Source organism: Drosophila pseudoobscura, chromosome X (assembly GCF_009870125.1).
Source record: "Drosophila pseudoobscura strain MV-25-SWS-2005 chromosome X, UCI_Dpse_MV25, whole genome shotgun sequence".
Lineage (NCBI taxonomy): Eukaryota > Metazoa > Arthropoda > Insecta > Diptera > Drosophilidae > Drosophila > Drosophila pseudoobscura.
In genome coordinates this window covers 5,425,831-5,452,162 of record NC_046683.1, presented here as the reverse complement: position 1 = coordinate 5,452,162, position 26,332 = coordinate 5,425,831, and the positions used below count along the sequence as shown (strand labels likewise).

The 26,332-nt window shown below is 44.0% G+C and overlaps 4 protein-coding genes and 1 long non-coding RNA gene across 9 annotated transcripts; 3 read left to right on the top strand and 2 right to left on the bottom strand.

Moving 5' to 3' along the window:
- Window positions 1-678: 678 nt before the first annotated feature.
- LOC6901828 (polycystic kidney disease 2-like 1 protein) lies at window positions 679-10,378 on the bottom strand. Of its 3 annotated transcripts, XM_033382621.1 has the most exons (9): window positions 10,247-10,378; window positions 8,768-9,183; window positions 2,298-3,210; window positions 2,010-2,241; window positions 1,715-1,942; window positions 1,397-1,639; window positions 1,087-1,340; window positions 975-1,028; window positions 679-911 (listed from the first exon to the last, which is right to left on the bottom strand). In XM_033382621.1, the coding sequence occupies exons 3-9, from the start codon at window positions 3,182-3,184 to the stop codon at window positions 803-805; spliced, it is 2,007 nt and encodes a 668-aa protein (XP_033238512.1). In that variant the 5' UTR covers window positions 3,185-3,210; window positions 8,768-9,183; window positions 10,247-10,378; the 3' UTR covers window positions 679-802. The 3 variants fall into 3 exon arrangements, with proteins under 3 accessions (XP_033238512.1, XP_015042178.2, XP_002134496.3); XM_015186692.2 differs by lacking the exons at window positions 8,768-9,183; window positions 10,247-10,378 and adding an exon at window positions 3,645-4,525; XM_002134460.3 differs by lacking the exons at window positions 679-911; window positions 975-1,028; window positions 1,087-1,340; ... (1 more) ...; window positions 8,768-9,183; window positions 10,247-10,378 and adding an exon at window positions 3,645-4,525 and having other exon boundaries at window positions 1,748-1,942; window positions 2,017-2,241.
- Window positions 4,647-8,556, top strand: LOC6901829 (spidroin-2-like). Of its 2 annotated transcripts, XM_033382620.1 has the most exons (5): window positions 4,647-4,853; window positions 4,915-5,798; window positions 6,222-6,867; window positions 7,479-7,793; window positions 7,846-8,556. In XM_033382620.1, exons 1-5 carry the CDS (start codon window positions 4,783-4,785, stop codon window positions 8,366-8,368), a joined length of 2,439 nt encoding a protein of 812 aa, XP_033238511.1. In that variant the 5' UTR covers window positions 4,647-4,782; the 3' UTR covers window positions 8,369-8,556. The 2 variants fall into 2 exon arrangements, with proteins under 2 accessions (XP_033238511.1, XP_002134497.2); XM_002134461.3 differs by having other exon boundaries at window positions 4,915-6,867.
- Window positions 10,379-14,220: 3,842 nt separating the features above from the next.
- On the top strand, window positions 14,221-22,365 carry Tao (Serine/threonine-protein kinase Tao). 2 transcript variants are annotated; one of them, XM_015186695.2, is made up of 13 exons: window positions 14,221-14,562; window positions 16,202-16,526; window positions 16,588-17,092; window positions 17,792-18,145; window positions 18,219-18,815; window positions 18,909-19,082; window positions 19,140-19,502; window positions 19,584-19,706; window positions 19,786-19,902; window positions 19,964-20,137; window positions 20,196-20,417; window positions 20,484-20,602; window positions 20,686-22,365. In XM_015186695.2, exons 2-13 carry the CDS (start codon window positions 16,297-16,299, stop codon window positions 20,807-20,809), a joined length of 3,102 nt encoding a protein of 1,033 aa, XP_015042181.1. In that variant the 5' UTR covers window positions 14,221-14,562; window positions 16,202-16,296; the 3' UTR covers window positions 20,810-22,365. The 2 variants fall into 2 exon arrangements, with proteins under 2 accessions (XP_015042181.1, XP_001355215.1); XM_001355179.4 differs by having other exon boundaries at window positions 17,789-18,145.
- A 665-nt stretch (window positions 22,366-23,030) lies between these two features.
- LOC26533036 (uncharacterized) lies at window positions 23,031-23,927 on the top strand. The gene is made up of 2 exons (XR_004470680.1): window positions 23,031-23,151; window positions 23,221-23,927. It is a non-coding gene; the product is annotated as an uncharacterized lncRNA (long non-coding RNA).
- On the bottom strand, window positions 23,833-26,219 carry car (vacuolar protein sorting-associated protein 33A). Its single transcript, XM_001355180.4, has 2 exons — window positions 24,515-26,219; window positions 23,833-24,449 (listed from the first exon to the last, which is right to left on the bottom strand). The coding sequence occupies exons 1-2, from the start codon at window positions 25,958-25,960 to the stop codon at window positions 24,039-24,041; spliced, it is 1,857 nt and encodes a 618-aa protein (XP_001355216.3). The 5' UTR covers window positions 25,961-26,219; the 3' UTR covers window positions 23,833-24,038.
- Window positions 26,220-26,332: the final 113 nt, after the last annotated feature.

The following is a 26,332-nucleotide window of genomic DNA, read 5'->3' as shown; positions in this document are numbered from 1 at the left end:
GGGCTGAGCAATGGACAAAAATCTGTGGCATCCACAATTTTGAAGATATGAGGAAACTAAAATGATTATAAGATCGGATTATTATTATTATTGTATAGTCATAAATGTAAAGTCGCGGCCCTAGCTTCGGCTCACAACGTTTCCGCTCGCTTTAATTCTATAAAGCAATGCCGAAACATTTAATGGCTCGCGAGACATTTTATTAGTCTCACATATTTTTAATTGTTTTGAAAACAGTTCTAAGATTTATGCTAATATATACATATGTATGTATTGTATTGATTTCATATTCTTACGACTCTGTGCCCATTGAGTTATCGTCACCATGTGATGATTTCTTGAACCGTTTCATATTTTTATACCCGATACTCAAAAAGAATTTATGGGTCTATTACCCGACCCCCGTGCGAATGCTGCCCACGGCTGAAGTATTATAAGGAAGTGCCCGTTAGGATCGGCTAATTCCTGGGGGTGCATCGACGTCAATAACATTAGTATGTGTGTAGAACTCAATCACCTCACCTTTCTTAATGTGATAAATACCTCAAATATTTTTGTATATTTTTATTTTCATGTTAAATCAGTTAATAATTGTAAATGTTTGAATATTTAATTATAAGTAAATAAAATGAATGTTATTAAATTTGAAATCAGACAATTTATATTAATAACAATTTTATATTAACAGAAAATCTCCCTATATACATATGTCAAATTTTGAATGCAAATATCATAGTAAATATTAAAATTACAAATATTCATGCGTTTTTGGGAAGATTTTGGCCATATAGATATTTCGAGCTTAGATCTTCCTTGCAGCTTGTTGTCTCTCGAAGCGTAGCAGTATGCTATCAATATTGGTAACAAGCTGTTCGAGAACTTCTTCAATCAGACTTACGCGATTGGTAAGACTAGGAAAAAGCAAAAAACAAAGGTTATAAACTATAAACCAAACAATATATCAGGGCTCTTACCGAAACAATTCCCTATTCTGAACATCGGGAGGAATATTTTCGAAATACCGTGCCCTGAAATAGATATTCAGTTTAAATTATGTATGTTCAAAGCTGTACCTAGTAAATGTACTCTTCTGTGGTCATGCTCCTCCTCAGCAGCTTAGGCTGCTTTAATTCTGTGGCCGTGGAATTCTGATCATCTTCATTGACTGCAGATGTTGGGGGGGGGGCTGACCGGAAACGACGCTCACGGCCACAGTGAGTTATCCAGTAGAAGGCAGCAGCCAGTTTCTTAATGACATATGAGGCTAACTGGCTGCGTCCTTGAGTGATTTCATTCTTCACTGAGTTATAAGTTTGCATGATGATGGCTAAAAACATGTTCTTGTGGAATACAACACATTAAGACCTATAAAATGTATTTAAGTTCTAAAACTTGCCAACAGGATGAAGAACACAAGCACAATATAGGTGAGAAAGTAGATGGGCCCAAGCACCCGATTGGACTGCTGAATGAGATTATATTGAAAATCACCGAGGATCATGCGGATCATTGTTAATACTGAGGTGACAAAATTATTAAAATCTGGATGCTCAGTGCCGAAAAGCAGAAGACCCAGTTGGGCATAGGCCAAAAAAACAATGCCAAACATAATACTGAATCCAATCAAATCCTTAGAGCACTATAAATTTTCAAAAAATCAATCACAGTTATTGTCACAGTCTAGTCAATAAATATTTTGAATAAAATGGCATACCCTTCTTAAAGTCGTTGTGAACTGAATGAGTGTCTTGTTGAAACTGATAAACTTGAATATTTTTATCCATACCAAAAATGCTAAAATAGCCATCATATCCACATAGATCAAATTCGATAAGCAGAGAACATCGATACTTTGATAATGCTGTTGCGTGTAGGCCTTGGATGTAATGGATTTCATTTTGAAGGTATGCCAAATGTTGTAGAACAAGGCCAGGTAACATAACTGGGTATAAGAAAAATAGATATGAAAAGTAGATCCGGAACATAACAGTACAGAAAATAATAGTTACCACTAACACAATATTATCAAGAATGTTCATTAATGATGTGAAGTAGGCTTTCCATTGTGACTTGTAGAATGCATTGATCTCACAAATGGTGTAGTAAAATACCATTATATACCAGAATATATAGACTACAGTCATGGTCAGACTGAGATCGGTGAAAAAAGAATACTCTTTGACTGTTCGCAAATGCGCCTGCGGTATGACACCACCCGTGGGGGGGATTTCAGCAATAAGTCTGTAGAGAAGAAGAACTTGAAATAAGCTTTAATTAAAATCGAGGCAAACCCCTACTTAACGCTCTGAAAGATGTCTTTGTTATCGTTGAACAAATTGAACTCCACCAAACACAGCCTCGAACCGCGATCCAGCCAATTAACGCTTTTCAGTTTATTTATGCTCTGCAGATTCTCATCCTTGTCGTAGGTCAGATCAACAGTGTACCCACCAGAGCGATAGTAGGCCAGTAAAGTCAAGATCGGGGTGGCGCCCAGTTCGCGCATTGTTCGGTATCGAGTACCTTTGTGCCATTCGGAGTTCTCTTCGGCCGCATTGGAATATGCGGCATAGCAGGTGTTGAAGTTCTGAGGGAAGTTACCGTCCGTTTGGCAACTGTTCTTGCTAACGCGAATCTGCCGTAGGCGTGGTGGACCAAGCATAAGGTTCTCGTGCAGGAATAGGCGACCGTTGAGATGGGTAGTCAAATTAAGGCTGCTTTGAGCCCATGGGACAGTTTCGCTATCAGTATCGCTACGAGCACTACGACTTTTTGGGGTTGCGCCAATTTGCTCGCTCAGGTCAAGGTCCAGGTCCAGGCCATCGAGATTTTCGTCCCTGTCGATTTCATCGAGCTCGTCGTAAGGTAGTTCTGGTCCAGTATCTCTTTTCCTCCTAGAGGATTCATCATTGCGTTCAACATCCCCATCCTCCACATACAGAATATCTTCGTTGGACTTGAATGAGCTCCGATCGGTTTTGGCTGGGTTAACGGATTTAGTTCGTGTGCTTGTTGAAGTGGTGGTGGTCATATCTCCGTGCAATGTATTTATAAAGTTGTATACCAAATAGTCCCACCAATCTGGGACGGTGAGCATCTTCTCAAAGGAGACCGTCACTGATGGGACCACAGTCAGATTGCGTGTAGTAAACAGTTTCATCATCGTATCATTAAAGTAGAACATATGAGGGTGACGCACGGACAAAGTTACTGGAAGAAAAACGAGTTCGAAATCTAGGAATCACCACACAGGAAGTCGATTGAGGTTTGATTATGGTATATGTGAGGTACGATCTCTAATAGAGTAAAAAATCATATGGTTAGACCTAGACAAATAGCTAGCCTGTCTAAATAAATAATCAAAAATATTTCCTTAATGACCCAAATAAATACATAAATTTAATATGCACCGCTGACCCAAATAAATATGCAACAGACAGCATTTGAATACACACCCTATTGAGATAGAGGATATAACAACAAACGTAAGCGGATTATGGGTGGACTTCTATGATATCAATGTAAAAAATATATCCTTCATTACAGGATGAATAAAAAATTCAGCTGCTTTAAAGATTGCCTCCATCCGTCGTATTTCATGGAAGTATGGCTTTCATTTCATCACAATTGGGTATTGAACTCACCCAGAGATGTAAGGACTAGGAAGATGATGAAAACTCCAAACTCCATGAGAGCGTCGCGCACCTCCTCGTCAGTTGTATAGAGAACACGGGATGTCTTAACTTTTAGGTGCTGTGGTACGGGGTTGACGCGTCCTAATCCATTCATAGCCGTGGCTTTTTTTTGGCTCGCAATTATTTCATCCTTCTTTCGTCCGAAAAAACTGCCTGTTTTCGTTTTCAGTGTGTTCTGGCTCTCTGTTGTGGCTGGTACCTTAAGTTGGTCAGCTTTCGCAGCTGATTTTGCACCATTTCCACGTTTTGGAAGCTGGACACGAGGGAGATCCTTAACTCGGATCGTGGCTGGTCTTGCTGCAAGTGCAGTATTTCTCGAAGTATGGCGCTGATTTGGATGCGGCACTGCACGTGGCGCCCTTTTTGGCGCGTCAGGACTCTGATCCAGTCGATGTGAGTACATTTTTATTATAAATTTATCTTATAAGTTTTTCCCCTAGGATTTTTCTTGTTTCTTGGAAAAACTTGTTTAAATGGAAATTTAAAAACCGCTTGCTAGGTTCTTAATCAGATACCAAGAGTTACTTTAATGATACAGCCCCATACCCATACAATCACGAAATACACATATGTATCCTCAGCTACACGGAAAAGAAAGCAGCACGTTATCAAATCGAAATTCGCCAGTCAAATCGATATGTGGATAATATCAATCGATATCCATTCAAAATTTGTTCTAATTCTCTAGCCAAAAGCTTTCGGGACAAAGAATTTTATGAGGGCTTCGTATAAAATGAATATAAAATCATATTTTGAACGTTTTTCATGCGAGATCGCGACAGTTAAATCGAAAACAACTTTTCACGTTTCACTTCATGGTGGTCTGGTTCCGCTCCATATACGGGTTGATGACCATAAAAATGGTGTTACCACCATCCACTTTCAGCAAAAATCTAGTAAAACCCTAATCTCTTTGAGTATCGAGTATAAAAATACCCCATTAGACTTAGCGTAAACAATCAAAAACTTGTTTAAAATCTGTCATTTTATCCTGAACGAGATGATTTGATTTTTTAGTTCCCTTAACCTTGGCCATGAGTTTCGTTGGAGCGGTAGTCGTGAGAAGCTAAAGCTCGTAGTTTTCAAAATGTCCGCATGCCCAGAGAACCCCCATCAGCCTCTGATTTGCTGCCAGAGCTGCACGGGGTTGTATAGAGGGTAAGTATAAATACAATATACATAGCTCGTCAGCAATGACTCGTTATTTCTTTTTTTCCAGAAATTCTTTTCAGTCGTACTGCCCCCAGTCGTATTGCCCCCAATGTTACTATAGATCTTTTTGCCAGCATCCGGTCCACTCTCCGGAGGAGTTTGCCAAATTCTCGGATTGTACACCCAAGCTGGATTGGTGTGAGCAATACTTTGATGAATGTGGGGAAAAAAATACAGCTAAAAAGACGACTGGGGATGAAAAGAGACAGACTGGTAAGCCGGGTACTGGAGCAAAGAAAAGAACGAAAAAACAGAAGACTGATGACGGAAAAAAACAGACTGTTGGAGCAGATAATGGAGCAAACGGATCGGGCAGACAGATTACTAAGGACGGAAGTGAACAGAATGGTAAGACGGATCTTGGAGCAAACAGATCGGGAAGACAGTCTACTGAGGAAAGATATGGACAGAATGCTAAGAGGAGTATTGGAACAATCAGAAAGGGCACATTGCCGACTGGGGACGGAAATATGCAAAATGATAGGCTTGATAATGGACCAAACAGAAAGGGTAGAGAACCGGAGGGTGACGGCAATAAAAAGTCTGGTAAACTGGGTATTGGCGCAAACAAAATGGGTACACAGGGTAATGAACCAAAGAGGACAGAGAAAAAGAAGACGGGGGACAAAAATGGACCGTCTAATGGCGATAATGGTCCGACTGGACAACCTCCGGCTCCATGGCCGCCTCAACAAGGATTCCCTGTGCATGGAATGGCTCCTGGAACTCAAGGTATGCATGCAATAGGTCCTGGAATTCAGGGCATGCAGGGAATGGCGCCTGGATCGCAGGGTATGCAAGGAATGGCTCCTGGAACTCAGGGTATTCAGGGAATGGCTGCTGGAACTCAGTATATGCAGGGAATGGCTCCTGGATCGCAGGGTATGCAGGGAATGGCTGCTGGAACTCAGGCAATGCAGGGAATGGCTCCTGGAACGCAGGGTATGCAGGGAACGGCTCCTGTCAGTCAGTTTGGTGCTTACGGTGAACAAACAGGTTTGCCTACTCCGGGTGCACAAGCTGCACTGACTGGGAACGAAAATGGAACGACTGGAATGTTTGCTAATGGCGCTTATGGTGCGATGGGACAACCTCCGGCTCCCTGGCCGCCTCAACAAGGATTCCCTGTGCATGGAATGGCTCCTGGAGCTCAAGGTATGCATGCAATAGGTCCTGGAATTCAGGGCATGCAGGGAATGGCGCCTGGATCGCAGGGTATGCAAGGAATGGCTCCTGGTACTCAGGGTATTCAGGGAATGGCTGCTGGAACTCAGTATATGCAGGGAATGGCTCCTGGAACGCAGGGTATGCAAGGAATGGCTCCTGTCAGTCAGTTTGGTGTTTACGGTGAACAAGGAGGCTTGCCCACTCCGGGTGCACAAGTTGCAGTGACTGGGAACGAAATTGGACCGACTGGAATGTTTGCTAATGGCGCCAATGGTCCGACGGGACAACCTCCGGCTGCCTGGCCGCCTCAAGAAGGATTCTCTTTGCATGGAATGCCTCCTGGAACTCAGGGTATGCATGGAATGGCTCCTCTAACTCAGGGTATGCAGGGACTGGCTCCTGGAACTCAAGGTATGCATGGAATAGCTCCTGGAGCTCAGGGCATACAGGGAATGGCTACTGGATCACAAGGTATGCACGGAATGGCTCCTGAAACACACGGAATACAGGGAATGGCTCCTGGCAGTCAGTTTCGTGTTTACGGTGAACAAGAAGTTCACAAGCAAATACCAAGGTACAAGGATCCAGGATCCATGGCAATCGGTTATCCACCTCAATTATATCAAGCTCCAGGAGGTGGTCCACAAGATCTGCTACGATATGGTCAACAAGCTCTGCAGGCAAATGAGACTTACGGACGAGGAGAGGCTCAATCAGCTCAATCGAGGAAGTCGCAGGAGAAGACCGGAGAAGATTGTGAACAGTCCAATCCCAGCAGTGATGCTATTCATCGGTGAGTGTCACGTCAGAGTTACATTAAGAGTGTATACTCAGCCAGTATGTGTGTTGCCATCTCGTTCTCCTCCAACAAGGGATAGTGTGTGATAGGGAGGGAAAGAGCAAGGGCGTTGAATGGGTTACGCTGACATTTCATTTGTTCCTTTTTCTATAATACTGCTCCGATTAAAACATCTGATTCGGCAATCTGCTAGATATGGTTATTCCCTATGTTGCAGCGTCTTTAGTTTTCTCGTGTCTTAGAACTTATAGATGCCACAAATTTTCGTTCTTTGTACAGGCGAAAGGGAGTGTGGCAAAATTTTGAAACAAACTTGATTCAGTGTGATATCACAGGAGCCAACACTTAAAATTATAGTCTTTGAGAACAAGGCGTCAAACAAGACGGACAGACGGACAGTTATACATGACTGTAGCGACTCAACTATTGATTCTGATCAAGAATATATAACTTTATGAGGCCTGTAACACATCCCTCAGCGTGTTACACACATCTACCCTCAGCACAAATCTAATATACTCCCAAGCTCTTTGAGTATCGGGTATAAAAATAAAGCCCCAGTTCTGACATCGATGCATTAATCCAATGTCCAATGTCATCTGCAGAGTCCTTCAGTCGCTGCAATTGTCATTTCCCGAGAATGGTCTGCAGAATTGTTGTCTCCTTCTGCCTGTCAATCTCGACACTGCCAACCGGATAGATGAGGGCGATTCCAAGAATGGAAAGGAATTGTCACTAAAACGCAAACTTAGCAAACGCGATGCAGATAGTAAGAAGGCTACATCTGGTGGCACTCCCATATCGAAAGCATCAATGCCAGCTTCGGCGAATACCGCAAATGGTTGCAGTGACTGCAGTCCTGTTGTATTTCCGGAGCAATCGATGCCATCCTTCTGCTGGAATAACAGTTTCTTTATTCAGTGAGCTAATTAGCACTTATTATCACTCCTTTATGTCAAGAACTCCCCACAGAGCCGACGAATGCGCGCAGACGGGATCATCCAAACCCAGAAAGAACTCAAAAGAATTGCCGCCTGCAGTTCAGTGCGAACCTGCACCAGAAGAAGCCCCCATTTCGAGTGGTTTCAACACCTGCTGCAATGCCTACTGCGATTCCAGCTATTGGCCCTTTTACTACTACTACGACCCATGCATCGGCTGCTACTGTTGGTATCCCAACCCCAACTACTGCAATGGCCAGAACTGCTGTCCGCTTAATCCGCTGGAGAAGATAAGCGAGAAACCCCAGCACAAGGAGGCACCCCCAGTGCCCGCAGCAGCAGCGCCCAAAAAAAAGAAGAAAATTGTAAGGAAAAAAGGCGGTGGGCCAGAGCAGAGGAGCTGTAATCTGGGATGCACCATCCCCAAATGCCAAACTGCAGCGGTCTCCAGAGATATGAGGCAGGCTATTATCCCACGGCCCCACCCTGTGGTTGCTCCGCTTATGGGCAGATTGGATTGGCCGACAGAATTCCTTGATCCAAGTGTCGGGTAGCTACTCAAAGCGCGAATCTTGCAAGGACGCCACATTGTATGTGCACGACTCGGACGACACGTTCTGCTCTATGTCTCTAAATTTAACGTGGAATACACTTTTTACCATTTTGAAGAACAAGTCTATGAAAGAATAATAAATAAAAAGATAGATCTGTCGATCAGTCGATTATCCAAAAATAATACGGATATGTATACGAAATTTTAGGAAAATTCCATGGTGCTGAATTCAATTTTTAGTTTTGATTAAAAAATGAATTAGTTTTATTTTAAAACCTATTACAAAGATGGCAACCATAAAATAAGCAAACAAAAATTATTTTTGCTCCTTTTGGTTAGAGCGTCTTCCGGGTATAACGACGTAAGACTTACTCTGGCAGACGTGTATAAATATACTTACCACACGGCTGCCAACATCGCAGACTAAATTTCTCCGATACTAAATTTTGTGTTTGACAGTAGGGCTGAATTAAGTTCGAATAGAGAATGAATATAATGGCAAGTTACGGTTAAGTATCCTTCATTTGCCCTGGACTTCGGTTGTAACGTTTCGGTCCGGATGGATACGAAACATCCCGAACCAAGAATCCCCCCAATGCCGTTGGTGCATGCTCTTTGTCTTCAGTCGCATTGTTTGGACTTATTCGACGCAAATTATCCATTAGGTTCGTCGTGTTTTCTGCTGTTTTCAGACATTTTCCAAAGTAATTACAAAATTCCGCTTTGCCTATCGCTCGATCGCTTAAAATTCTGACAAACATTAGAGCATTCACGCTTATTTTTGTAAAGTCCAGCCTCGCAGTTTTTTTTATCTTCCTGTAATATAGAAATAATATATGTATTTAATTGAAATCATAGAATACGTAAATTCTCAAATGCATATATGTACATATGTATTTGAGTGCATGTGAAAAAAGCACATGTGCTCTTTTACTCTTTTACTTACTCTTGAAATGTTTATCTATCCCTTAATAATTTTACTTCTGCCGACACATCCAAACTAACCCAAGCAACTAACCTTAAAAGACTGTTTTATCAACGAAAATTTAAAGGATCCAACGTGCTTCTTTTCGTTCTATCTTCAGTTTTCGCTTTTATAGAAACGGGACAAGACATAAAAACTAAACATCGATGTTTTGCCACATTTAAAGAATGGTAAAAACATCCTGGTCCTTACGTGTTTGTTCTTGGTCCCAATGCACCGGCCTCTGGATGTCCTATGTAAAACAACGCTTGCTCGTTTCTACTTCTTCACCCCCTTCCGGCCTTCTAACGGTTTTCCGGTCCTGCGACCGAGTCGTTTTCATGTTGTAGGGTTGGTATCTGCGCTGTGCCTCCAGGCTACGCCCAGTTTTCCCCGACCCTTTAAAAATCTCTTGGTCACTCATCAACCACTTTTTACAATCTACCTACTCCTCTCCTTCGACAAATCCCTATTTAATCACCTATGTATAAATATATTTAAACTAAATCTACATTAATATGTTGGTGGTTATGAATTAGTGAACTGTATAATTTTTAATAGGTTTTATTTAATTTATTTAGTGATTATAGAGGGTCACCATGCCAGTTTGGTGCCAGTAAAAGCAGCTTCCGGAGTATTGCGGTTTTAGATACTTTCTCGATGTTGCTGCAGAAGTTCCTTCATCCAGTAATTCCTTGGATAGAGTCTCTTTGGACTTCTCTATATCCTTCGTAGATTTCACTGAGCCTGGATTCCGCACTTGAACGGAATGTACTTCTGATCTGAGAAGGACGGTCTTTCAAGGACTCTCGAGCCAGATACCAAAGTACTCCCCCGTTACGAGTGTTAGGTCTAGCAAGTTTGACGAGGTGGCACCTACGAAGGTGTGTTCCTAGGAGTCTAGGAGTGACTCACCTCTGTCACTGATGTCGGGGCTTTCCCACACATTGTGGTGGGCATTGGGGTCTGTACCAATAAGAAGTTGGTGGTTTTTAGATCCGGCTTCTGTCACCAGACTCCTTAGTTCGTCGGGTTGTGCGGGCCTGCCATTTAGCAAGAAGCGGTTTTTCTCACTTTCCAGCATCACTACTGGCAGGTCATCCGTGCTATAATGAGACATAAGGTGAGCATGGATTCCCTGTCGTACGAGTACCGCGGTTCTGTTCCTGCTTACCGATATTGAGTAAAATAGATTGTAGTTTGACGACCTTAGTCCAGGCACTAAATTGCTTGACGCAATCCACCACTCCTGGACTAAAGCTACGTCAGCGGGCCCTTGCTCCATGGCAATAAAGAGTTCCGCCGACGCTATCTTGCTTTTATGCAAATTGAGCTGCAGCACACTCAGCATCATGGATGGCTGGCTCTCTTACACTCGACGGGTTGACTACTATCGTCAGGTCACCATCCTCCTCTTCCTCTGAGTCTTCCACCGCAAGACCCTGGGCCACGTCGATGGTCGTTTCCAGACCTAGGTCCTTCTCTACCTCGCCCGCCTGCAAGGTGTGCGAATCATTGTCACCGGGATGGCGCTTCTTGAGGCGGAGGTATACACTACCCATGCCCCAGGCCATCTTCCCGAATCTGGGGTAGAGTAGATCCTCCGCTTCCTTATTAATTTGGAGGATGATACACTGGCCCCCCTCGTTGGGTAGCGGGCTCCCAATGTGGAGGATCCTCCAGTTCGCCGTTGGCACATCTGCGTTCTGCCGCTGTAGAAGCTTCAACGCACGGTCCCCTTCGATTGCAATGGGGAAAAGTACCTTCGCTTTTGGTATGGACGGGATTAGCTCCCTGTCTACGACCTCTAGCTTGGCCCCCTTCCACATTGCTTTCATTTGGCAGACCGTTTTCATTAGCCACCTAAGTGTTGGATCGTCGTTACACTTCAGGATTTTCACCCCATTTAGCCACCCAGCACCATCGAAAGTAGGCATGGGGGATGCCGGATCTTCCTCCATCCGTTCGAACAGTGAGTCAACGAGCCGCGCGTGCACCAACTTCCACTGCGCCGCCGTCATCTTCCCGTTTTCGTCGCTCCGGTCAATGAGCGCCACGATCAAGTGTCTTTTGTACACGTTGCTGACCTTTGCTTTCGTCTTGGGCTTCTTCGCCGGTTTCGGTGGAGGGTCTACGCACTTGTGCCCGCGTTTCCGCTTACTCGCCGGAGTGTCCTTGACGGTACACTCAGCCGAGCGTTTTTTCTTGGTGGCCAGCAGCTCCTCGACCTTGTTTGCGAATCCACCATTCGCCGCCTGCATCTGTGGCAGCTGCGCGTAGTGCCTGCGACCGTCCTCTACCTGTTGCTCTGCCCAGGCTAGCCTAGATTTCTCCTCTTGGGCGAGATCTGCCTTTCCTTGAAGCCGGCTCAGTAATTTGAGGGCCGCTTTGTACTGAGCTTTCGCCTTCATCCCCTCCCTGGAACGCTTCGGCCCTTCCCTGCGCTGGGAGCTGGTACCTGGTTCAGGCGAGCGTAGGATGTCTTTTTCGGTTTTTCTTATTGATAGCACGCTTTCCAGGTCCGAGTCTGTCTCGACAGCAGCACCCGCGCATCTAATCTTGCAGCGAGTCGTTTTTGTGGCAGTAGTATTACAACTGACGTGGCCTGCTCCCGCCACGTCCAAGGTGTGACCGCTGGCGACACGCAGAGAGGATGACTCCTCCCCGTGCCCGCCGGTGGTAGCAGCCACGCTTTCCACCGACGTTTGGGTTGACATCCCAACCCGTGTTTGCTCCTTTTTCCACTCCATTGCTGGCCCGAAGTCCATACGTAGTTGATATTTTTCGGGAGAACCACCCCCTAGCGTTTTATGCCTACCCGCCAGGCACCTCTAGCCATGGCCTGGCTCAGTTCCCCCGAGACGAGATCGGGAAGACGCTGGACCAATGCCTTTGCTAGACGCTGCATTACCGCGGACAGAGCAAGCGACAATGCTTTACACTTCTCCGGAATAATGCAGTGCCCATTGCCCAGCCGGCACCCTCGTGGAGGGTTCAGCTAGAGGATTTTTGCCAGCCACTTTAAATTCAAATAAAAAAAAACCATTCTTAAAAAGGTGGAACAAATCCAATTTAAAAACTCAAGTTTGTAACGGAAGTTTTTAGAATCGAATAACAACAAAAATTCTTATATTTATCTGATAAAAAACAACCCATGACATATTTTCATTAAAAAAAAATTCATCAAATACATGACTTATTGATGCATTAATATAAATTTGACGCCATTACCAGGGTAATTTAGCCTTCTTTATGAAAAATTTTTCAGCTAACGCACCACGATTTGATTATCGAAACATTGGCAAGAAATATTTTTACGCATAACAGCAAAGATGTGCGCCTTACAGCTCAGATTGTGCGCGCAACATGCGCGTGAAAGAACATCTGGATAAAGACAGACCAATTTCATTTTTGATATACATGCTTTTATTCACAGTTTGTCAGACATGTTGAAAACACAGGTGTTTTCTCTAAGATGTCTTGATCTTCTTACATTAGGTACAAAAAATGAAGGCATTTTCATCCCGCTGTATATTTACGAAGCAACCAGGTAGCTGATCTTGTCTGCCAGAATTGATCAGAAAACATATTGATAACACAAATTTGTGAAAACTGGAGCACGTAAAAACGAAACGTTTTGCCGAAAACGAAACGCGAAAAAGTAAGTGAAAACCGGAGCCTGACTGATTGTGTGTGTTACACTAACACATGCAAAGCGCCGCTGGGCTGGCTGGCACATTCTGACGCGACGGGAACGTCAGAGCCGTAGACCCTGCCAGACAAGCCAGAAAGTTCGTTTGGCATATTCGTTGTATTTACTGACACATATACTGTATGGTTTGTGGTTAAACATAGTACTCCGACCCGGAAAGAAGTTACACAAACAAATTCAATGTTGATGAAACCGATGATAAATTTCTGTAGGTTCTGTTTGTTAGCGGCTGTACACCACCAAAAGGAAATACCGATTAATACTAGAAAATCTGCAAAAAGTATGTGATAGTATTTTTTAGCATCAATCTTGGCACGAGAGGATTATATAAATAGAGCTATGCATAAAGCCAAAATTCGCACGAATTGAAAATTGGGTGCTCCAGTTTTCGCAACATTCTCCTATTGATAATGCTTCTGTTTTTTGTAAAACCAATAAAAAATTTACTTACTATGCCTTCGTTTTAGAAATCGCATTATTTATAAAATTCATGATTTCATATTTATAAATTTCAATTCTGAACATATATGTATTAAACTTAAAAAGGACGCAATTGTTTGTATACTAAATTCAGAGTGGTGTCTTTGAGTATTCTGAGTTCAACACTAAAATGGACGGCAACAAACAGAAACCAAACAAGCAATTAGGAGAATTTGGCGGCGACGATGTAGTAAAATTTATAACGGCGGTCGATCAGAGGTCGTTCCATAAGAACGAATTTATCCACTGTTGCGGTTCTTCATTCGTGTATCATCGCCCCAGCTCCCACAAATAATACATTCCTGCTTGCCTTCATACAAAGTTTCAATTTCTTACTGATTTTATTGGTAAACAAATACATAATATTTTAGCTGTAGGGTAGGGCATGCACATCTGGTCTCACTCGGCCGCTTACAAAATGGTGCGTTTAGCTTGAAAAACTTTTTTCGGATCCAAGATCTCTGCTTTGTAATCGGTTCAGGCGTTTTCGAGTTATTAAAATAGTATTTTTACAACCTCCTTATATATATATAAAGAAGATAAAATATATAATGAAATATGTATTTACATACGTCTACAACGATTTTAGTGTGAACATGCGACTATGCTAGCCGTGAAGTGTAGTGAAATACGATTTTTTTAGTATTAAATGTATTAAACTAAAAACTAACACCGTCTATCGATAGGAATATCGATTGTTTTCTCTCTCTCTCTCTCCTCCTCTCTCCGCACCGTCTTCTTCTTCTGTGTGCTCTGTGTATGTGAACTTTATGCAATTTAATTAAAAAATCGAACAAACGGAAATTGGAAATTAAAGTGAATTCGAAGTGCCAAACAAATTAAACTCTGAATGGACACATTCAAATGATTATGAAATGCAAAGATCTAAAGCTCAACGCTTTTGCGTGCATAGAAAATGACCGCAGCAGGGGAAAACCAGTCATTAAATAAAAGAAACGCATGAAGTAAAATGCTTATTTACTCGAAAATTAAAAATATCCGCGCTGATAAGTTAGAAAACATTAACTAATTGCAAAATGTAAGCTGCTGAATCGAAAGAATTCTATATATATATATATGAATTAAGCATTCTTTTATTTCTTTGTGTATGCGTGTGTTTGTGTGTGTACATACTCTTCTTTTTCCTGTTTTTTTTTGTCCAAGTGAAAATGGCAACTGCCACCAAATAGAAAAACGGATTAAACTTGCTTAAATTAGAATTGTGTAATACTTGCCATAGCACTTAGCAAAAAAATTGCCAGAATTGATCTGTTACAAGAGCTGGCGCACTGCAGCCCACCGAAATATGTACATTGTAGTTGCACATATTTATTTGCTCTCCGTGTGCCACTGCATATGTGACTGCAACTTTTTAAAATGCAGAAACCAATTTACGATGTGATACTGTATAGAAATAACTCAGAATTGTTCAGCGATTTACATCGTTGCAGATATTTCGCACATCCATATTAACAAATGCCATCGCATTGAGGCCTTTATTTGTTGTGTTGTGTCTGACGAAAAACAAAAAAAAAAACAATAAACATTAAATAAAGAATCGCAAAAAATAAATGCGGAGAGTAGCCCAAAAAATACTTTTTTAAGGTAATTGTTGTCCCGAAAGGAATATACAATGTAAAACAACAACCGACCAGCAAGCGAATGTAGATAATTACGTATCTATGCGCATACATACTCGTATGGATGTATGACCACGCTAGTTTGTATTTGTAACCCGTCTTTGTGAGAGCGACATGGCAGCTCTTTGTGCAAGTCTGTGCTCGGGAAAATAAGGCGTGTTTCTACAAAAAAAAAAATGATGGGCAACAAACAAAAAGACTAACAAATGCTCCGAAGTGAACAATTTAAATTCATTCGTTTAGCTTCAAGATTGATTTCCAAAGGTTACTCTATCGGCAGCGCGAATGGTCAAACGCACGCCCCCACATCCGAGCACTTAGTATTCGGCGTGTGTGTGTGTGTGTATGTGTGTGTATATTTTTTTTTGTTTTTGCATCTGCAACATGGCCAAACGCAACCCTTTTTATGAAGTTCCTCCGCTCCGCTCCGTTCCGTTCCTCTTGTCAACGTATAATTACGTGCCCCATCGCATCTATTCAGAACTATACAATGTGGAGGCATATGGCCGCTAGCCGGTCACGTGTGTACTCCACGCCTTACCTTTCTATTCAATGCAATTACCGACCGACGTTTCCAAAAGGGTTTATTGTTGGGCAAAATGCATCGGTATTCAATTTTAAAAGCGCCGCAACGCTTCGGCAGGCCGGAATAACACACACAAAAAGACAAAAACACATAAATCCAATAATGAAAATATTATTGATAAGTGTTTCGTGCAGTGGAAGATGTATGCCCGCCCGCATGTGTGCGAAAGACTTGAGTCACTTGTTTTGAGTCACTTGCACACGTGAAAGACACCAAAATTGGGAACTGCTACCTTTGGATTGGGTTGATATCCCAAATGTGTTTCCTCTTCTTCAGTTCTTCAGTTCGCGCTGATAAGGCTAGCGAATGAAGCGCAGTAAAATCAGTAAAATCAGGGGAACAAAGGGCAAGCTACAATGATATTCAGTTCATCCATACAGGGATGGGGGTGCGATTTCAATTCTCCATATTTGTTGTTAATTTTAGCCATTTTTTTCAATTTGTTTTTGCAGAAATATATAAAAAGCTCGATTAAGGGAAAGCCGCGGAAGGAAGGAACCATTTTGAGCGAGTTGGAGCTGGGTGAGCTGGAGCATGATAGACAGCTATGCCTTCGGTACGCCCTGGTAGTCTTAAAGATCCGGAAATAGCCGATCTATTCAACAAGCATGATCCGGAGAAGATCTTTGAGGACTTGCGCGAGATCGGCCATGGATCGTTTGGTGCCGTTTACTATGCCCGCTGCAATCTCACCAAGGAGATTGTGGCCATCAAGAAGATGTCGTATACGGGCAAGCAGAGTCAAGAGAAGTGGCAGGACATCCTCAAAGAGATACGGTAAATGTGTAATTCAATTTTAAGACTCGCTCATTCATGGAAACCCCTCAATCCCATACAGTTTCCTACGTCAATTGAATCACCCGAATACCATTGAATACAAGGGTTGCTACCTGCGCGAGTCGACCGCCTGGCTCGTGATGGAGTACTGTGTGGGTTCCGCCTCGGATATTATCGAGGTGCACAAGAAGCCCCTGCACGAGGACGAGATTGCCGCCATCTGCCTGGGGGTGCTCAGTGGCCTGAGCTATTTGCACTCCCTCGGTCGCATCCACCGGGACATTAAAGCTGGGAACATCCTGCTGACGGACAACGGTATCGTTAAACTGGCCGACTTCGGTAGTGCGGCCATCAAGTGCCCCGCCAACAGCTTCGTCGGCACCCCCTATTGGATGGCTCCCGAGGTTATCCTGGCTATGGACGAGGGCCAGTACGACGGCAAGGTGGACGTGTGGTCTCTGGGGATCACTTGCATTGAGTTGGCTGAACGAAAGCCGCCCTACTTCAACATGAATGCCATGTCCGCACTCTATCACATTGCCCAAAATGAGTCGCCGACGCTTCCGGTAAGTGAAACGTCTTCAGAAGTGCGGAGAATAGACACAGACATAGGATCTGTTCGATAGACTTGAAGTATGTACAAAGAATGTGGGGTCCCCAGTATCTGCCACTCTCGTATCGGTCGTATCTGGCTTATCCTGAAACCCAGAAGGATGCGCTTGGCTTTGTAGTGGGGCAGAGCGAGCGTAAGATCTGAAGGTCGGGGCCGAGCTCCACTGCCTGTCCGCCCTCGTTCCCGCAGGGCCAGTGGTCCCTTTCGCCTAAGAGCCAGGGCACCTAGATGAGGTCTGTATCTACCGTCGTGTCGTCCATAAGCCACAGCACACTTGAGTGATTCAAAGGATCTTGGCCATCAATGCCAGTGTGGTCTCCTCCGTAATGAGAGGAACCCACAACGTTTTCAATCTTTCTGCTGGGAACCTGGTCTGTGGGCACGACACTGAGGCAGCTCCTGGCCAGCCTTGAGCCTTGAGGCTTCTTCCTGTGGCTTATTGGGTATTATTGGTCAGCGTATAGGAGGTCGTAGGTCTTAGCCAGCCTGAGGAACCCATGAGGAGCAAGCTTCCGTCCCTGCTTACCGGCTGCAGTTCAACCATGGTCTCCTCCATAGAGGCTTTAAGTAGGGAAGATTTAGATTGAAATTGGAAAGGAAGGCTTGTCCACAAAATGACAATAATTTACAAATTTCCTTCCTGCTTCAGAAGAATGACTGGTCAGATGCGTTCTGTAGATTCGTCGAGCTGTGCCTGAAAAAGATGCCTGCGGAACGTCCTTCTTCGGAAGAGCTCTTGATGCACGAGTATGTGACACGACCGCGCTCCGATACGGTCCTGCTGGAACTAATAGCCCGCACCAAGTCGGCCGTGCGCGAATTGGACAACCTCAACTACCGCAAGATGAAAAAGATACTCATGGTAGACACGTGCGAGACGGAGAGCGCCGTGGGCGATGCCGACGACCAGCAGGACGATCATGTGGGCGGTGACAGCAGCAAGAGCAATAGTATTACTTCGGAACACTCCATACACTCTGTTGGTGTATCGGCAGCAAGTAGTCAGGTATGCCTATCCACAGCCCCACTGTCCGCAGTTCTGGTCTTAGCTCTGATCATTTGCATGCGTCCTCTTGCAGAGCTCTTCTTCGAATTCCATACCGGCTGCAGCACAGAATCATCACCATATCGCTGCGCACCACCATCAGCAGGCGGCTTCTGCCGTGGCCGTGGCCGTGCATCATCACTATCATTCACAGCAGCCGCAGCCGCAGCCCATCAGACTAAGTGGTGGCGGCGTCGGCGGCGGACAGCAGCAGGCGGTACCAGCCGGAGCCGCTTCGCGGAACTCCTCGCGACATCGCAATCGACCGCCGTTGCCCATCATGCACACGATGAACAACAATGTGACGCCAACGAACTCGGCATCTGTGGTGCCAGCGCCCGCCCCGACGCTTTCCGTGATCACGCATATTAGCGGCATGGGACTCGGCACCGGAGGCAGCAGTGGAGGGTCGCCCGCCTCCGGCTCCGGCTCTGGCGCTGATCGTATGCCACCCATCGTGTGCCAGCCGCGCTATCTAGCAACTCCTGCCGCCCAGGCAGCCGTTTACGCGGCCTCTTCGGCCTCCTCGCAGCAAGCCATCTCTAATGCGGTCAACGATCACGGCCCCAACAACTTTGCCACCATACGCACCACCAGCATAGTCACCAAGCAGCAGAAGGAGCACATGCAGGTGCGTTTTCATCTTTTTCCCTCTCTGTCCTCGTCCTCCTCTCTCTCTGATTCCATTCTATCTTTAACCGCGATCACTCTGTGTTCCCAATAGGAGGAAATGCACGAACAAATGTCGGGCTACAAACGGATGCGACGCGAGCATCAGGCTCATCTCGTGAAGCTCGAGGAAAAGTGCAAGGTCGATATGGAAGCGCACAAGACAGCCCTTGACAAGGAGTACGACACTCTGCTGCACAACTTCACCAGGGATCTCGAACGGCTCGAGGTAAGTAAAGCAGCAAATGAACGCTCTGGGCCGTAGTGATAGCGAAAACGATTGCAGAATAGGCACCAGCAGGACGTGGAGCGTCGGGCAAAACAGACCAGCGCAGCCGAGAAGAAACTACACAAAGAGATTACTCTGAAGCAGGACGGCGATCGCAAGGTGTTCGACTTGAATCGCAAAAAGGAATACAAAGCGAACAAGGAGCGCTGGAAACGCGAGCTCTCCATGGACGACTCAACGCCGAAGCGTCAGCGTGATCTTACCTTGCAGTCGCAGAAGGATAATCTGAAGCAGCACGAGGCGCAAGAAGAGCAACGCATGCTACAGGCACAAAAGCAATATATCGAGCTCGAAATGCGCAAATTCAAGCGGAAGCGCATGGTTGTGCATCACGAACATGATGATCAGCAGTTACGAGACGTAAGCAAGACACGCACCAGGTGGCAGGTCTCTCAGTGGCAGTATCTTAATAGTCTCCTTCCTTCCACCCCCCCTTTGCAGGAGCTCAGCAAGAAGGAACAGCAGCTAGAGCAAGCGCATGCCATGCTCTTGAAGCACCACGAAAAGACACAGGAACTGGAGTATCGCCAACAAAAGAGCGTGCATCAGCTGCGAGAGGAGCAGGTGAGACATTCTAAGTGGCAGCGTCCCAACCATCCAGTCAATGTACTAAGATAAATCTTTCTTTCCCTCCGCCGTGGAGATAAACAAGCAACACGACACGGAGTTGCACAATCAAAAAGACTATATGGATCGCATTAAAAAGGAGCTGCTGCGCAAGCATGCGCTCGAGCTACGACAACAGCCCAAAAGCCTGAAGGTACGCATAGCCTCCTGATTCCCAATTGAATCACTAAACGTTTATACCCTGGTTCTTGTAGCAAAAAGAGCTGCAGATACGTAAACAGTTTCGGGAGACTTGCAAAACGCAAACGAAGCAATACAAACGTTACAAGGCGCAAGTTCTGCAAACGACACCAAGAGAACAACAGAAGGAAGTCATCAAACAGCTGAAGGAGGAGAAGCATCGGAAGCTTACGCTGTTGGGTGAACAGGTCAGTAAACAGCTCCAGCCAAAGAGCCATCTATTTGATGCTGTCCATTCGATTGTAGTATGAACAAAGCATTGCGGATATGTTTCAAAGTCAAAGCTACAAACTGGACGAAAGTCAAGTGATCGAGTGCCAACGTACCAATGAGCAATTGGAGTACGAACTAGATATGCTGACCGCCTATCAGAACAAGAACAAGAAACAAGCCCAGGAACAACGGGATCGTGAGCGTCGTGAGCTGGAGAATCGTGTCAGCGTACGGCGGGGTCTTCTCGAGAACAAGGTTTGCATAGCCCTACAACATACGTGTTTTTTGTACCTATACCTGTATCTGTACCTCTACTTTCAGATGGATGCCGAGTTGCAGCAATTCAATCAGGAACGCGCCGAGCGCTTGAGAATGAAACATGAAAAGCATGCTAGAGAATTGGAAGCATTTGATAACGAGTCACTTGCTTTAGGTTTCAGGTAATACATTTGGATTCATTGAGCATTATCGATGGCATAATTGCATTCATTCAATCCATTCATCGTAAATCTCGGTCTTGCAGCTCTTTATCGCTCACTGAGGTATCCCGTGAAGCCTATCCAGATGACGAGGCAAGTCTGTCTGGATCTATGATTAGTTTAGCCCATAGCAATAGTTCAACAAGCTTTCCAGCTGGTTCGCTATAGCATAGACAACATCTTCATCATCAACAACAACAACAGCAGCAGCAGCAACAACAACAACAAGAACAAGAACAATGGAAACAAAAGAAAGCGTTAATTAATATGAGCTATTTAAATTTTAATGCAATTATAAAGCGAACACAAAAACAACAGCATAATAGAAATCCGACATAAGTAACAAGAACTGCAGATAACACTGTAACAATAACACAAAAACAATGATGACACTTGTCACTTGTTTTTGTAGTAACAAAAGTAAAACGAAACAAAACAAAACAAAAACAGCTACTTATTAATATTTACAAAAGGCAGAAGGAAGCTGGCATAGTTTTGTATTAAGATGAAATCGATTCACGAGAACATCAACAGAAATAAATAACAAAAAATTTCATAAATCGAAGTAAAATTATAAAATTTAGCTGCATGATTACAAACCTAAGCTCAAAAGTCAACCACAAATAATAACACAAGCTGAAAAATCAAACAAACAAGAAAACCAACAAAAAGTATGTATGCTGAGTGCATAAGTTTAATTAGTATTGATATTACTGGACAATTGAATCAATTCATAATTTGTTGTGTTGCCCATTTCTGCTTTTTTTGCACTGCAAAATTGTGAATCGTGAATTCGCATCGTCGTCGGATTGCCCTTGCATTTGAATGTTTCGATTTGTAAATGTTTCTTTCAATTCATTATAGTTAACCCAGAAGAGTTTACGGACATTGTGCCTCCATGTCATTTTTGCATGTTAGGTTCAATATTTTCGATCTGTGTGTGTATGTTGTTCTTTTTCATTTGGCTGGATACATGCAAAAATTTATTTTTGATAACAGATAATACATGTATTTCATCTTTTTTTTTTGTTGAACAAGAAGTCTTATGGCCAAATTTTTGTATAGACGAAATGCAAAGAGTTATGTTTTATTTACCATTTATTTTTGTTTTAACAAAAAGGATATTAAATACATAAACTAAATATTCTTATTTTAGAGTTAATGCAAAGTGCTTAGTCAAAACAATAAAAATTGTATAGAAAATTAGACCGTATAAATGTTTAATTATTTAAAGAACTATTTTTTTGGGGAAGTATATTCGTTCAGTTGTTAATCTGAGTTGAGACACGCATCAATCGCACACCACACTCTCGTCTGCGACCGTACAGCAGCAAAGGAAAGAAATGAAAACTAACTAATACATATACGAGTACATTTGAAAATTACACTTATTGTAGCAATTAAATTTCCAGTATAAACTATACAATTATGAAATGAGCCTACAACATTTTCCGTTAGTAATTATTTAAAACACATAGAATACAAATTCATATGATTAATTAGAGATAGACACAAATATGGACGGACACAGACAGAGGCGGATACGGAGACGGAGACAGAAAGACGAAAGACAGATGAACATGATTTGTTAGATAATATGATGATGATGATCGTGATTATTATTTCGAAGGTGTATTGCATCCAACTACACAGCTGGATAATTACTTTTGTATGTATTAATCAACCAGATTAAGATTCAAAATATGATTATTATGATAAAAGAAGGAAACACATGGAACACATGGAAATGAGAGAAAAAGAGATAGATAAAGAGCAACATGGGGAACTTAAACCATATGTAATATTTTCTATATCTGTAAAATGGATTAATTTTATATTATAATTATTATTATATAAAAATAAATTGTATTTTTGCATTTATGGTAAATGAGAAACGGAAAAGAAACAAAAATCAATTTGATGCACGTCGATGTCTATAAAATACCACTTATTTAAAAATACACAAGCATTTCTCAATTTTGGTCAGTGGGATCGCAGACAGCACACCTGGAAGCACCAGCGCACCAGAGGTCGATGCCACAGTCGACAAAATACAAATTCAATAGCATAGTGTCTTAAGTGTTGATAGAATTCTGGTTGCCAATGTTAGTTCTAGTAACAATGAGCAGCGGCGGCAAAGGCCGCGGCTCTACTTTGTACCCGGTACACAGTCAGTATGGCTTCCCTCCGCTAGATGGCGCACACAGCACGTGAGAGTGTGTGAGAGAGAGAGAACAGCAAGCGCGTGAAAGGCGTTGCGTAGCCACAGATTCGTCAATCTTTAGGATTGCGGATGCCACAGATTTTCGTCCTTTGTGGGGGCTAAAGAACGCGGCACGAAATTTTGGAATCACTTGTATCACAGAAGTCTTTTTTTGTACTTAAAGTGAATCATTAACTTGAAACTTGGAAACATAAAATTTCATCAATGATTCAGCCACGCAACGATTTTATAATCAACCAGTCGCAATGCTGTACTGAGTTCAGTCCAGTACCCAGCCAGTAAATATGTATGTAATATGATGATTTATGCAATTTGGGCAATATATTTAAGCACTCCCTTTATGCTCTTTCCACAGTTGCAGTGTGCACATTCCGATACATCTCCCTCTCTCGTTCTTCGCATCCAACGAATCAGCATTAGGCCGTTGTATCTGGCTCACTGCGGCAGGGGCGTACACTGGACGAGGAGGAGAGATAACAGATGAGCGAGCAGATGTCCGCCCTTTGTGGAGGTGAAAGGCAGCGTGGAACAATTTTGAAATACTCGTGCATATATGGTCTTATATAGGCTCTTCTATGGATGCCGACCAAGAATATACCTTCTGGTTCTTATCAGTCGTGTGCATCTCAGCGAGTACTCTATGATAGGGACCGTATCCTAACGACTTTTGCTTTTTCAGTAAAGAGTACATACGAGTATGTAAAGGTTTCATTTGATGTTGATCTAAAACTGAGCGACTAGAGGGCATAGAAACATAAACGAAAGACTCCCATCGAATTAAACATGGTCAAGAGATGTTTGCATCGGGCGCTAAATATTCTACAAGGGTTACAAAACGTGAGTGCTTTCAATGCTTTTATTATTCGAGACTATCTGAACGAAGTCTATCTGGCGAAGGGGTGCCTTCCTACCTAATGGACCGTCACAAACTAGCTTTGGAATATAGATATATTTAATAGAAAATTGATAAATATGTACATGGTTTTATTGCTATGCTTATTGTTATGCATGTCAATTTTGTATAAATCTAATATATGAATAGACGATAGAAGGATATTTTTATACAGCTGAAAGTCTTTGGAAAACTACATTAAAGGCTTCTCTTTAAGGCGCCGATTGCGTACCAAAACACAGTCGATAAGTGGCCGTGAACGAGGCCTCGAAGCGGCGCGTTCAGGTGCTCATCAGGCTGTCGAGGAATGTGTTTTTGTTAATGATCTTGGTGGTGGCGATCAGGAACTCTACATTGTTATCCTCCTGGTCGGCTAAAAAGCGCAGGGCAGCAATCTCCGCAAACGTGCATCCTCCTACGAAGCAGACTAGTACAACTCGCGGAACATGCAGCAGCGAGCCCTCGCTAACCGTGGAGCCCGCGTTCCGACCGCCTATTCCGATTAGCTGCGCTTGGAAGTCCTCGAAGGTCGGCCCATGCAGATTGTTAATCTGGCTCTTCAGTGTCTGCCAGCCCAGCGGCTTTAGGGAAAGTTCCACCAGGCGAGCGGTCAGCGGAGCGTAGAAGCTGTGCACATAACTTATGTCCTTTGGATCTACCTCGACATTATCTTCCACGGTTAGATGTAGCGTCTGCAAGGATTAAAGATACAAAATTTAGAGGTATTTTCTGGTATTGAAGATATACGCTTGCCCACCTTTCTCAGCACAGCATATGCCCGCGAATCCGTCTGCGGATGCAGCAGACCTGCCATCTCTAGGTTGCTGAAGGTGAGCAATACCTCCAGACCATAGACTTGAGCCACCTCACGCTTGTAGTGGTTCAACAGCTTGTCCTTCAAACCGGAGGCGGCGGCACACTGCAAGCAAATAAGGCGCATCACGTTGCGTAGGTCGGCCTTGCTGGCTATTTTATCCTCGATGTAGGCACTTGGCTTGTCAATGTCGGCGCAGACCATGAACTCTTGTTCGGCAGCCAGGTCGTCTGAGAAGGTGGTATTGTTCACCTGCTCGTGGATAAGGCCTGCTATGGTCGTGTGCTCTGAGGTGGACTTCTTCTGGGCCATCAGCTGGGGTAAGACGTTCTCCACAAAGGACTTAATCTCCTGCACGGTCTTGTCCTGCGATGTGGCGTGCATCTGGGTGTGGATCTCCCTGGCCTTGCGGGCAAGCAGTTTAGTCACTTCGTTAAAGTTTTTGTTGCGCAGCTCCGCATAGAGCTGCTCTCCAGAGTGCATCAGGATGGTTTTCTTCTCCGAAGTCTCGAGCAAGTGCTCTTCGGGCCTACGGCCTTCTGCTGTCTTATCGGAGGAAAACAAATCGGCAGGAAGGTTTAGCTTGTTTTGCCGAATGCCGTAGAACTCGTCGATGAGGCCCTCGTAGGTGAGCTGTGTGGCCAGGGGGCTGAGCAGGTCGATGCCCCTATCGAGTAGTATCAACTGATCGATGGCCCCTTTGTCGCCGTTGTACAGCGACTTTTCCTCCATTCCCAGATGTTTGGCTTGATCCCAGACGCGTTGAGCCTGGACACCCTTTCCGTAGATCTTTGGAATGCGGCCATAAAGGCGCTGCAGCTGAACGAGACCAATAGCAACCTGGTACAGAGAGCTTGTGTCGCCATCGATGCTTACGTCGCGATAGGCATTGGGCAACTCCATTGTCACCACGTCCGCATCTAGCGGAAGAAAGCTCCAGGACAGCTCATCAATGCGCCCGAAGCTGCCGATCACGCCTTTGTTCTGCAACTGGTTAACGCATAGGCAAGACCGTCGTGGCGCAAAGAGAATATGGAACTGGCGCCCACCGACCTGACCATAAGCTTTGACGTGACCCACCAATTGATCCATAAGCGAGACTCTCGGTCGCAAAACGTAGACGATGTTTTTAATATCTTTGGGGAAGACCAAATCCGGCTTGAGAGCCACAAGCCTAATGCCTCGGTCAGCAAAGAATTTTGGCTTAGTTACTAGCTCGAACGGTCCAATCATTGCCTCGTCCAGCACGATGATTGTCGAGCCCTCGATCCGGTCCAGGTGTTGCACAAGCTCACGGTAAGCTGCCTCCTGCAGCAGTTGGAGGTTAAAGCGCTGCCCTGGACTCCTCAGGTAGGGGAACATGTCGCTGGCTCTGTTTTGTGTTCGCATTTGTGTAATTATCGTGTCATTAGAGTCAAATTCTAGTCACTCGGGTCGTTGACGATGCTTTGCATCCCACACACATGAAGATTTTTAACAACAAGTAATGGTATCCTGCTGCAATCACTGGGGGGTGGAACTGAGGCATACAAAATTGTTCCTAAACTGTGACTTTTGGCACAAATAAAAATATTTAAAAGTATTTGTGAATTAATAGTGGTACTTCACCACTGGTCGTATTTTACTACACTTTAATACCGGTCAATCATGAAGAAATTATACACTGTTCCTCCCTTTTCGGTTTTATTTACCGGTCAGTACTACTAAAAGCCCACTGACCCCTATTTATTTTATTAGTACTTGAATTAAATTAAATCATTT

Bases quoted from the DNA above. Each gene is read 5' to 3' on its own strand.
- LOC6901829 (XM_002134461.3), top strand. From the start codon at position 4,783: ATGTCCGCATGCCCAGAGAACCCCCATCAGCCTCTGATTTGCTGCCAG. The intron at 4,854-4,914 runs GTAAGTATAAAT...CTTTTTTTCCAG, and splicing joins TGCACGGGGTTGTATAGAGG to AAATTCTTTTCAGTCGTACT. The intron at 6,868-7,478 runs GTGAGTGTCACG...TGTCATCTGCAG, and splicing joins AGCAGTGATGCTATTCATCG to AGTCCTTCAGTCGCTGCAAT.
- LOC6901828 (XM_015186692.2), bottom strand. From the start codon at position 4,098: ATGTACTCACATCGACTGGATCAGAGTCCTGACGCGCCAAAAAGGGCG. The intron at 1,029-1,086 runs GTACATTTACTA...TATCTATTTCAG, and splicing joins AGGAGCATGACCACAGAAGA to GGCACGGTATTTCGAAAATA. The intron at 912-974 runs GTAAGAGCCCTG...GCTTTTTCCTAG, and splicing joins CAGAATAGGGAATTGTTTCG to TCTTACCAATCGCGTAAGTC.
- Tao (XM_001355179.4), top strand. From the start codon at position 16,297: ATGCCTTCGGTACGCCCTGGTAGTCTTAAAGATCCGGAAATAGCCGAT. The intron at 18,816-18,908 runs GTGCGTTTTCAT...TGTTCCCAATAG, and splicing joins AGCAGAAGGAGCACATGCAG to GAGGAAATGCACGAACAAAT. The intron at 19,707-19,785 runs GTGAGACATTCT...TCCGCCGTGGAG, and splicing joins ATCAGCTGCGAGAGGAGCAG to ATAAACAAGCAACACGACAC.
- car (XM_001355180.4), bottom strand. From the start codon at position 25,960: ATGCGAACACAAAACAGAGCCAGCGACATGTTCCCCTACCTGAGGAGT. The intron at 24,450-24,514 runs GTGGGCAAGCGT...TAATCCTTGCAG, and splicing joins CATATGCTGTGCTGAGAAAG to ACGCTACATCTAACCGTGGA.